Source organism: Cucurbita maxima, unplaced genomic scaffold, assembly GCF_002738345.1.
Source record: "Cucurbita maxima cultivar Rimu unplaced genomic scaffold, Cmax_1.0 Cma_Scf00016, whole genome shotgun sequence".
In the NCBI taxonomy this organism is placed as follows: Eukaryota; Viridiplantae; Streptophyta; class Magnoliopsida; order Cucurbitales; family Cucurbitaceae; genus Cucurbita; species Cucurbita maxima.
This window is the reverse complement of record NW_019272032.1, coordinates 4,062,114-4,074,370: the sequence shown is the minus strand read 5'-3', so window position 1 is coordinate 4,074,370 and position 12,257 is coordinate 4,062,114. Positions and strand designations below refer to the sequence as shown.

Sequence of the window (12,257 nt, the reverse complement as noted above, 5' to 3'; positions counted from 1 at the left end):
GGGGGGGGGGGGGGGGGGGGGGGGGGGGGGGGGGGGGGGGGGGGGGGGGGGGGGGGGGGGGGGGGGGGGGGGGGGGGGGGGGGGGGGGGGGGGGTTATCCTTTTCTAATAAACGTGTGTTGTTTATTTGTTGTAATTTCTACCAGCAAATTATAAATTTATGTATTTTCATCTTCAAATTCTAACCTCTTAGTGGATGGTAATTTCTTTTTAGTTTTCAAACAATGCTGACCACATGATAGAGTAGTAATTTTGATGGTTTCCATCAATGTTGTCTATAAATTAGGTTGTTTACCAATCTTTTCCCCATGTGGTGAAATAGCTGAAAGAAGGGTTGTTTTATGAGTAGAGGTGGGCTCATAGTTGGTAGTAATGTACCTCCTTGTGGTCATATTAAATAGCAAGGCCCAACTCATTACAAGAAAACACGGAATAGCCGAAAGTTATTAGTTATATATAAACTATGTTTAGGCTCTGACCCTATAAATTATGGTTGGTCCTAAATTAAGTTTTTTATTTTCATTGATCATTTATCCATATGTATATATAATTTAAGAAGCCAACAAATTTTATTGAAGAGTCGAGAAGCTAAAATATAACTTAAATCCAAATTAAATAATTCAGATGTTCCTAACTCAGAAGACCAACTTACTTGAATAGCGCTACCCATAGACAAGCATTTGATGGAAAGCAGAAGCGCGGGGCTCACCTAATACATGAGGGAAGAAAAACAGGCTTTTTTTCTGCATGTTATTCAGTTAGTTTGACAACAAAAATAAATAATGACAAAGAAGATGAGAATCAGAGAGTCAATTTTATTTAACATGCAGGTGGTATTACCTGTTAATCAGCATGAAATTTGGCCAGAATATATACCTGATGACATCTTGATCTAATTACATATCAATTTTACCCAGTGTCTCCTAATATCATCACCTCCTTGCAGGAAGGCTCTCCTTTTTTTTTCTTTTTTTTTTTTGTATCTTTAAGACCCAATTAGGGAGAATAATATTATAAAAATAAGGCAGAAAAGTAAACTGCAGTGCGGATGGATCACTAACCTGATTGCTGGACACTACCTTGTAACCAAAAGATTCAATGCAGCCTGGGGTGAGACCCCAGGAATGACGCAGGACTTCTGACTTTAAGGCGGTTTGGCCCACAGCCAACAGCAGAGAGAGGTTGGTGTGAGGTGTTTTCCCTGTTCATAACAGAACACTTCTTTCCTGTGGTGCTCAAGCTGTTGTCTACTCCTTGCTTCCTTAATGCTGAATCTCTTGAACTTTATAGAGATGGGAATGGTTGTTCTGTTAGATCTATCTACAAAGACACCATCTTTACTAGTACGAAATACTTTGAAACCTGACTTGTCAGCTTTACAACAAACCGATGACTTTAATTTACCACACCTTGCATGTGGATGGAGTTTTTTTCAATCTTTTGAGACCCTACAAGAAAGAAACACGTGAAATCAGTCGGAATAATGGCTAGTTTCTAATATTCAGCAGGCTCGCGAAAGATTTGGGTAAATTGTTCTTAATAAGAAAAAAATATGTATATAGTTTGATTAAAAAAAAAAAAAAAAATTAAATGGCTATTGCTTCATTAACATTACAAACAATGAAGGAGACTGAACCCTATTTTATTTCAAATGTGGATACTTGAAAAGGAAAGAAGGTTAAACAATGACAATGAAGCTACTCAAACATACTACCACCAAAAGACGACTACAGGATTTTAGTTCTGAGCAGAATCTACGTCTGAAAACTTTGTAAAGAAAGTTAAGGAATGAAGCTCTATACTAAATGCCCTTTTTTTTTCTTTTGAGAACTGAGCAACAACTTAACTGATTTTAGGTAGCTTTCAATCATCTTAGATTCTTGTCAAAATTAATATCAAACCTTTCAGTTTATGAATGTCAAGATTTAATTTACAGCATTCCATACAGTGCATATATAATCTTAACTTCAATGAAAATTCAAATAAAGAAAGATTTTTTTAAAAAAATCTTAGATACTTAATTAGATCTTAACTGAACACTATTCAAAGTACCCTACCTGTTGAGCAGGCTGCTTTGTCCTATTATCATTTGTGATGTTCTTTTCATCCTCAACGATTGACGCTTAACCCTTAAAATCTCTGCGTCCTAATCATCATCATTATGGTCCCCAGGAGGTCGAATAGCTGATCTTGAACAGTTCTCCCCCGGTTGAAGGGAAGGAAAAGGTTCGCATGTATAACACGACACTTGAGAAACACTGGGGGTTTCATAATTCCCAAATTCATTATAAGCATGCTTCTGTATCTGTTTGGAAGGAAGCAACAGATGAGACTTCAGTTAAATCAAAATGTGGGCCTTCCTCCAATCCTTTTTTTTTTTTTTAAGAAATCTCAATAATTTTGTAAACGAAACGAAAACCAGATCTCAAGAAAACAGCAAAATCTTACAATGTTTGGCTTTGGACGTCGTGAAGTCTCAGACATTTCAGTTGTATTTCAGCGGCGCCACTCGCCAAAATCCTGCCTATATATATATATACTTCATTGCAGGCTGTAGTCAACAGCCTCAAGATGATAATAAATCGATAGACATGAAAGTTTCGAAGTGATACGTTCCTTTTTGTCAGTTTTGTACGCCAAAAGAGTCAACGACCCAATATAAACATACATCATTCAGAAGAAAAAATAAATGAGGTCGATCATTTTTAAACAAAATGTCAAACATATGTGTAACATTTCAATTTATTCTATTCATTTTTTGATAGGATTTCAAACATATTTTTCAAGCAGAAAACGAGGAAGTATACCATGGCAAAGGCACACATGATGTGCATAACAGCTGCAACAGACGTATGCATACACTGCAGAGGATAGTACCATGGGACCTTGGAGAAATCCCCGTTCACACCGTGGATTTCATGAGCAACTACCGAGCACAATTGTGGAAGCGAATCGGACTCATAAGAGATAGCTTGAGGGAATGGTGATAGACTGATCCACGAATGAATGAACTGAATCTTCAAGTTCTAAATTTGTGTGTAGAAGCATTGCTTCTTTACACAAAAGTTCTTCGCGAGGGAGTAGAGGAACTCAATTAAGAAGGGCATACACTGGCTAGCCAGAGTACCCAAAGGAAACCAATAGCTAATGGCGAAGTTCACAGCTTCACCACAATTGAAGCCTATAGATTTGAAGAGGAAAAAGAAAAGACTGCCTGTTACAAACTAAGAAAAAATGTCGATAATTGGATAAGGTGCAAGAAAAAAACAATACAGGATAATGATTAGAATGTCTCATCATGACTAAAGCCAGCATGGTATACTCTTCAGCAGAATATTTGGAGGAAACATGCCGTTTTTCCCGAAAGAACATCAAAAGCTCCATACTCACCATTTGCTGACAGAATATCCTCCCTGTACACATTTTCTTTGACAACGTTCTCAAATCACAAAGCCGCATCATCTGGAACACAATACCAAGTTTTTGATGCTCCACAAAGGAACCATAAAGAAACAATGAAAATAATTAATCATCCCAGGGGTAGTACTGATTACTTAAAATCTTGACTATTTTGGTAACGTACCTATGCAGGAAACCATCCTCCTATATATAGCATTGGCTCAGTAATTCCCTGAAGGATCCAACCCAAGTCATGTAAGAAACTAAAGCATTGCTACTTTCGGAGTATCATGTCTCATTAGTTCAACCTGTATGAAGCTCAGTTTATCCAGAATTGCTAACGATAATTTAAGGACACATTTTGATAATGTTCAGACTAAATGTTTTGAAAAATGGGAGCACTAAAACGGTTGGAACGCCTCTGTACCGAACAAATCCATTAAATGATTAAAAACGGGCGAAACCTTGATTATGTGAATAAGGGAAAAGGTCTGTGGAAGTATAAAAGTCATGAAAATATTTCAGCGGGAATGATGAAAGTCTTCGAAAACTTACAGAAGAGATAGAAGAGCTAAGAGAAAATCCCTACAAAAGAAAGGCAAGTCTATAACTCAACCAAGAAAGAAAACTAAAAACAAAGTGACTCATCCCACACAATCACAAGTAGTCACAGGCTCACCAGCTATCAACAATTAATCCACACTGTTTATTTAACAATGCAAATGGCCATCTATATTATGCATTAACGAAATCAATAAAATTTAATACGATAAGTGGTCTTAGGTCAACAGGCATATGATACATTACGTTTATACACAATGTCCAAGTGTGGAAATTTGTGCTGTGTAATAGCAATATAACAAAATACATAGAACGATCACTGACTGACAAACCAAGCCAAGTGATAATGAGAAGGCAGTGATCAAACGTATTGAGGAATTGAAAACGACAATTACATATTCAAACATTTAAAGTGATCAGTCTTGACTTCAAAATTTTCAGCGAAGTCCGTAATCTTTATAGAGAAGCGTTTGTTTAAACAAAAATAATAGGTAATATTTTTAAACGTCACAAAATAACCAAAACCAAATTCTATTCCACCACTAATACCGCATATCCCAAATTTCAAAGCAGTATGCGAGTGAACACAACTTGATGTTTTAAAGCTCTCACATCCCAAATTTCAAGCCTAGCTAGCATTCATTGTTATTTAAAGCTCTCACATCCATAAAAAATTAAGATATGGCTGGGAATTACGATTTGAATAGAAAAAATAGGGTGTCTGACCATATCTGGATTGCAATGCCTAACTAAAATATTATCATTTAAAGCTCTCAGATCCATAAAAAAATTAAGATATGGCATGGAATTATGATTTGCATAGAAAAAAATAGGGTGTCTGACCATATCTGGATTGCAATGCCTAATCTGGAGGCTTCCGGAGCAATCTTCTGCAAATAAACCAGAGGATCCTCGAATTCCCCTTCTGAGGGATGATACACGGGACATCTGGAATCTCATCAATCCATTCTAGATCACTGCAGTGAAACTTATCCATTTTTCTCTTTGAAAAGTCTTTATTCCTATTAGAAGGACCATTTGGACAGGAAAATTAATCCATATCGTCGTGAAATTTCTTGCCACGAGATATCGAAGCTCTTAAAGCATCTCCGTCACTTCTGATCAACATATTTGTTACGGTAACTGTTCCAACAACAGCTTCGGATTTCATTCGCTGAATCCTTTTTCGTTAAAGAAACTCTATGCTATTTTTAGACTCTCTGGAAGTGTAGATTCGTCCTTCCACCCGTCAACACTATAATCAGGATGAAATAGCAAATGTGGCTGTACAACTAGCTAAGGACTAAATTTCAGTTTTGATTTTGTACAAGATATTTGAACTTGAGAAGCTATTGAGGAACAAGGCTTGTAGAATTGCAGTTATTACCTATTTCACTTGATGAAGTTGGATAAAAAAACATTTAATCGAACAGATTCACGAGCTTCATCTAAAACTATATCAGCTAAACTCAGGCACGTCAGTTACAATTCTTATCACGGAACACAGACAGAGCAGAGGCAAACCAACATGCTAATGTTCACCAGTAAGTGCACCTGAACTTGTACCGCACGAGACAGAATTATAATTAATGAAAACAACAGTTCAATAAGATATTGCTAAAATTCAAGCGTTCGACCTCAACATAATATTATGATAAATCTGTTTTAAAATACAACTAAGTTCTTCACAGTTCAAACGGAAGTCCAGCGTCCTAGTTTTAGAGGAAAAACACAACTGAAAATTAAATTCAAAATTAGATGAATAGATGGATAAAAACAAAGAGTTTCTAAAGTTTCGAGCCGGAGAAAAGTTCATCCACTCAACCATTTCCTCTTTAGACTTTCTGCGAGTCAGAAAGCTGCATAAAAGAGGCAAGAATTTTTTAGTGAAGAACGCAAACAGAAATTGTTTGTCGTTTCTGATACTTTTCTGAAACCAAACAATGTACAAGATCTCAGCGAACATGAGGAAAGAGAGCGATCAGCTTGAAAAGAAGCGAATAACAATATTGTGTGGCTACAAGAAAGTTCTTACTCAGAGCAAAAAAACAAAGAGTCGGAATCAGTACCATCTCATGCCGAAATCACTCCGTACACGCCTCCGTATGTGATCACTTCGCCGAAAAAGACTAGGTACTTGGAGATCGAAAGCCATTCTCAAATCAATCAGAGCAAAAAGAGTATGGAAAATGAGAATGATCAGCGGTATTCGGAAGAGACGAATACGTACCCGGAGGTGGAAGCGGTTTCCCGGCGGGAAAGGCGAGTTTCTGGCGGGAAGGATCAGGAGTAAAAAAGAGAAGCGTAATATGTGATTTTTTAGTTGAGGTTTTGAGTTTGCAAATTGTAAAATTTAAATGGTTATCTATTTAAAATAAAATGTGTATGAATATTCTTTTTAACAAAATTCGTACGAGCTTAATGTAAAAGATGTATCACTAATTTTTTTTGTAAAATTTTAAATCGATAAGAATTTATGAACCAATATATCATTAATAGAATGTACCTAACTATACATTATTATCCATCTCTGCTATTTGATTAAAGTATAAATAATGCACACCATTTCAAATGACATGTTTCAACATTTTAAGTAATGTCTAAAAAAATATACTTTACCATAATTATTTAAGAATATGGTTCAAACTTTATCAAAAGTAATTTTCATAAATTAAATACATCACATTAATACCATAACCCATGGAATTGATATGAAAAAAAAATAGGATAGGAACTCAAAATTGATTTTGATTTTTTTTTTTTTAAGCAGAAAAATGGAAATATTAAAGTTAAAATTGAAAGAAAAAAAATCAAATTCTAAAATATTATGGATAAAATTGAAGAAGGGTAGAAAAGGAAATTGACGAAAAGCATTAAATTTAGAGTCGTAATGATTCATCTTAATAAAAATAAGAATTGAAAAGCAAGCGAAACGACGCCGTCTGATAGTCACAGCATTAAGCAGAAGAAGTCAATGCCCGAACCACAAACCTTGCTGACTGGACAGGGCCCCACTTTCTGACAGTATTGTCAGAGATCAAGGATTTTATCTGGTGCGTTCTTGACTTCCACAACAAACCTACACCTTCATCCACATCCATACATCAAACCTTTTTACCCTATTCTCTCTCTTATTTACCCTCCAAAAACTACTACTTACTATATTTATAATTAATTACACTTTTTAAAACTAATTTACTCTCTCTCTCTCTCTCTCTCCCCCAATTATCCACAATCTCCCGCTCAAACCCTAGCATTTTTTTTCAAGTTACCGAAATTACCCTCGGAATCTACGTCAAGGTGGCATGAGGGAGGGAGATTTTGGGTAATTGGGAGCTGACAGCTTCTTCATTCTTTCCAAACCATGCGAACGGAGCTTATTGCTTGGGTGGCGGTTGTGTCGGCAGCGGCAGTGCAGTATTCTGGTCGACAGCGGTATTGGCATTCTCGAGCTGAGTTGGGCTGCAGCCAAGAGCAGCGTTAATTTGGTGGAGCGTGTTACAGAGCTGGTTGTTGATGGCGGTTACACTAGACAGGTTGAGCTTCGCCGATGGAATGGTGCTGGCTAGAACTTGCAGGCCGACAGTAAGTAAGCAGCCGGAGTTGACAACTGCAGCATTAGTAGCACCGTCCTTGGGTGGCGATGATGCTAGGCGTCCATCGGCAGTCGAACCGACAACGGGGACGATGGAAAATCCTATGGGGAGGAGGGGAATGCTGGAGGAGTCTTCTCCGCTCATGGCTAACTGAATCGAATCGACGTCAATCATAGCGAAGACGACGAGGCTGCCAGACTGGTCCGTGCAGCTCTCCTGCAGCATCAGCTCAACATGCTGGGAGAAATTGCTGGCCACCTGAAAATATTCGTGTAGCTCCCATCAAACAAAATTGGCTGAATATTGAAAATAACTTTAAAATTTTAGCCTAAATTTTTTGGCATTTACATGAAAAACTCACATTGATACGAAGCAGAGATATGCAGTTTCCAGGGTGGGAGCCATTAGCAATGTGAGCAACCTCGTGCAACGAATTCCCATTGGAAAGAACCTCCAGCTGAACCCATCCATGTTCAACCACATAGATAAAACGTTAAATTTACGGAATTAATATATGTCAAGAACGGGAAACAGACTTCAAACCGTGAAACCGAAAGTTCAATCTTCACTAATATTCACCACTTTTAAATATGACTACCCGCTAAAATTTATTAAAAAAAATATAGTAACTAATTCATAAAATATATTTTATAACTAATTAATTACCGTTATACAACAAAATATATTTCAAAAATATCTTTATATCTTAAATCAAAAGGTTAAAATATACCTGAGATCGCTGTCGTTCATCTCGAAGAAGATCGAAGACACGGTAATGAGGATAGGGAAGCCAAGTGGTGGAGACAGCACTAAGAATAACCCCATTAGGTTGGCCAGGCTCGACGATTTTTCGGGTCGTTATACGGACGGTATCATCAGGAGAATCGGACAACGCCGTCCACGACTGGCCACCGGAGGTGCTTATGTTAAGTGAGAAAGTTCTGGTCATTCTTTGGGCCAATTTCATTAAGTTCTGTCTTGCTTCTGGTGAAGGTATCACTGAAAAAACCCCCGAAGAAACCATTACATAACATGGTTTTATTAATTAAAGTTTAAAAAGAATCATAAAAGAGAGAGAACCTCCAAGATCAGAAATGTTTCGAGCCATGAGGCTTGCAATTCTCTCGCATTGTCTTTGTAAAATAGCCAACCAGCGATGCGCCCCAAAAGCCATTCCACTATGAACAAAATTATTGAATATTTGATGGATTGGCTTCTCTTCGATCTCTGCGTGCTCCACCCATGTAACCTACGAGATAAAGGGTAAAACACGACTCTAAACATAGTATGATATGAGTATAAGCTCTCATGACTTGCTTTGGACTTCACCAAAAGGCCTCATGTCAACATGGAGAGTATTATTTGATTATACTTTGATTATAAACGATGATCATTCCCTAAATAAGCCGATATGGAACTTTCATCATCCAACAAAGAATAAGTAATAAAAGATTAATTTTTTCCTTCATTTTTTGATAATTAAATTTTACCCTTGAATATCCGTTGGGCATGTCTTGGATAATGCAGCCGGAGGGCCTTCTCCTGTATCTGGGAAATGAATGTTGGAGGCTGTCGTGAAAGCTGTCGATCGGAAAATCAACAATTGCCCAGCTGCCTTCATCGGCGTTCTGCTGGCAGCACCGGAGGAAATGGGCTTCCCTCGTCGGAATTAATGGAGAAAGAGCTTGAAGTTCGGAATACATCTAAAACAAAATCCAAAACGGAGAAAAGTTACTCTTTTTTGGAGATGGGAAGAATTGGAAGTTCTTGTGGATTTTTATGGTTTGATTTTGTTACCAATCGAAGGGAGCCGCTCGCATGGCCTGAAACACTTGATGAAATGATTTGCACAGTTTTTGCTTTGGCCACGAGTGAAGGGAATAACTCCATCCATTTGTTCTGAAAATCAAATTCCCAATTCAAAAAGAACCCTCAATTTTTCGTGTTACAGCGCTAAATTATATTAAGAAACTTACCGCGTCGAGAAAGGCATCGACAAGAGTGATGCTGTTCATTATAACAACGGCGCTATCACGAGTGGCTTCGGTTCTAAACTCATTCATCAAGTGTTGTTTGAGGTTCAATGGCCATGGAAACATCCTGGCATGTTCTTCTACATTTAAAACTTCCTTACCGCTCTCGCTGTTTCGAATCCAAAGCGGCTCGGTTAAGCGGCACATCTTCACGAGTTCAGCCATGGACGATATAGCAAGATCCATAGCTAATGTTTTTTCCTCCTCAATTAATAGACCGCCTTCTGGGAAGTGAGCGGCGTTGGGCGGGAGCATCGACCCCAGTGGCATCATTTCGGAGGATGAAGCCATGGCCTCTGTGTATTGCCTTGAGTATATGTTCATGTCCAAATCAAGAGATGGTTGCATAAGAGGGGGAGCTGTGGAGGACATCACTTGGAGTGAACGACCAGTGTATCTTGAGGTGAAGGAGCAAACTTGTTCCAACTGTCAACATAAGAATTTTGAAGCACTATTATCAAATTGTATATGAATATTGTTAACCATACAAATCCCTTTTTTTAGGGTTTGAATATCATTTAAATTTGCATATATTAAAATATATGCAACTATCCAGTCCATTTCTAGCCGATATTCGTTGACTTTACTCGAGGTTTTTAAAACACATATGATGTGGGATCTTACAATCCACTCTCATTCAGAGATTAGCATCCTTGTTGACACACTGCCTCGTATCCACCCCCTTTCAAGGTTTAACCTTCTCGGTAAACCGATGTGAGATCTCACAATCCATTCCCTTTCAGGGCCCAACATCCTTGCTGGCATACCGCATCATGTCCACCCTCTTTCAGTGTTTAGTTTCCTCGCTGGCACATCACCTAGTGTCTAGTTCTAACAAGTGAAAAATGAACGCGTTTACCTGTTCTCTAAGTCTAGCATTCTCAAGGCGAAGCTGCTGTTCATCCAAGCTTGGCTCTCCAAGGATACCTTGCCCTCCACAGCTAGGGCATATAATGTTTCTTAAGGCAGTTTGCAGTTTATAATTCTCATTCTTCAAGGTATCATTTTCAGACCTAAGTATCACATTATCCGATCTGTCTTGTTGTGCCTGAAAAACAAATCAAATCAAATTAAACTAAATTAACCACAAATTAAGCCTCTAAAACACAGTTAAAAGTTGAAGGGAGAGCATTTAATTTGTAATGCCATTGGGAAACACAGACACTTGAGCAGTTAGGGTTATAAATACAGCAACCACAGGGTCACATTAATGAAGGACAGACTGTAAAAAGAAAGAAGACAACCATGGGAGCTTATAAAGATCTAATTTTTAAAAAAAATTATATTTTATGTAAACATCATAATGGGTACCCAGTTCCCAGTTTAGGGTAAAAGGCTCTTCAATGGGACCATTAATAAGAACTTTTCTTGAGAATTGAGCTGAAATATTAAATGGGTTTGCATGATTTCACCTAAAACATAGCTCAAAGGTTAGAGGTTCGAATTCTCGATCAGATTCAATTTATTTACAAACCTTCATTTGGGTTCTTCGATTTTGGAACCAAAACTTGACTTGGCGAGGTTTGAGGCCGAGTTCTTGGCTGAGTTTGAGCCGCTGCTTGTCATCTGGGTGTGGACATTCCTTAAACAAACTGTCAAAAGCAACAAACGTTGGTGTTGTTCAAATGTAAGAATAAAAAACGAAGCTAAAATAGAGAAAAAAAAAAAGGAGAAATTTACGCTTCCATTTCTTGGATCTGGCGAGCAGTATGTCTATGATAGCGTTTTTTCTTCTGATTTTGCAGAATAATATTATCATTACTTTCCATTTCAATTCCTGGGTTTTCTTCAACGAGCTGTTCACTTCCAGACCCACTTTCTATATCTTCTTTTCCTCTCGTAATCATCCCATTTTCTTCCTTCTGAGAGATAAAAATCCAAACTATTTTGAAAAGAACACAAAAAAAATGAAGAAATAACAAAGGGGAAATTAAGAACTTACAGGAACGACGGAAGGGAAGTGGTGGAAATTGGAAATGAAGTTGAAATTAGGGTTTTGAATGGGAGAAGAGAAGAGAGATTCAGAGGAAGCCATGTTTGCTCCCATATTGCTTGACATCACTTGGCAATCCCCATACATTCTTCTCCTTTATATAAATATTATTACGTTGCTTTAGACACCAACCTGCAACAAAATAATATTAAAAAAAATCAAAGAACTGCTTAGATTCTGAGCATGCAAAGATATTAACAGAATCAAACCTTAAAACCCCATGAAAATTCCTCCAAAATGGACAAAGTTTTTACCTTTTTTCTTCATTTCGGAAGGGGAAAAAAAAAAAAAACACTGAAAGAGAGATTTTCAGTGACAAATACCCAAAAAAAAAGGAGAATAAAACATGCTTTACCTCTGTCTCTCTCTTCACTGTCGGTGGTTTCCAATGGATAAACAGAAGAAGAAGAAGAAGAAGAAGAAATGTGTGTTAAAATTTAGACCCACAAAGACAAAACAAAGACATCCATTGTTTTGTTCTTTCTCTCACTAAAAATCTCACATTTTGCAGAAAAGGAGAGAGCTTTGAGCCCTTACAAATGTGAACACATCGACAATAAAATAATTGTCCCCAAAAATTTTCTTTTTTTTAACCGTTAATGTTCAGAATTTAGACCGTCCAACCAATATCCACCTTCTGTAATTTTTTTTTTTTTTTTTTTTTTTTTTTTTTTTT

At 37.4% G+C, this 12,257-nt stretch overlaps 1 protein-coding gene, 1 long non-coding RNA gene and 1 pseudogene across 3 annotated transcripts; all 3 read right to left on the bottom strand.

Annotated features, from left to right (window-relative positions):
- Positions 1-1,060: 1,060 nt before the first annotated feature.
- Positions 1,061-3,176, bottom strand: LOC111491442 (annotated as a pseudogene).
- Positions 3,177-3,301: 125 nt separating this feature from the next.
- Positions 3,302-6,303, bottom strand: LOC111491443. 2 transcript variants are annotated; one of them, XR_002719703.1, is made up of 3 exons: positions 6,190-6,303; positions 3,583-6,095; positions 3,302-3,488 (listed from the first exon to the last, which is right to left on the bottom strand). It is a non-coding gene; the product is annotated as an uncharacterized LOC111491443 (long non-coding RNA). The 2 variants fall into 2 exon arrangements; XR_002719702.1 differs by having other exon boundaries at positions 3,302-3,461.
- A 504-nt stretch (positions 6,304-6,807) lies between these two features.
- LOC111491439 (homeobox-leucine zipper protein HDG5-like) lies at positions 6,808-12,129 on the bottom strand. Its single transcript, XM_023140355.1, has 12 exons — positions 11,937-12,129; positions 11,531-11,713; positions 11,269-11,450; positions 11,063-11,180; positions 10,448-10,636; positions 9,532-10,014; positions 9,353-9,454; positions 9,046-9,258; positions 8,636-8,804; positions 8,286-8,554; positions 7,917-8,012; positions 6,808-7,813 (listed from the first exon to the last, which is right to left on the bottom strand). Exons 2-12 carry the CDS (start codon positions 11,666-11,668, stop codon positions 7,337-7,339), a joined length of 2,436 nt encoding a protein of 811 aa, XP_022996123.1. The 5' UTR covers positions 11,669-11,713; positions 11,937-12,129; the 3' UTR covers positions 6,808-7,336.
- Positions 12,130-12,257: the final 128 nt, after the last annotated feature.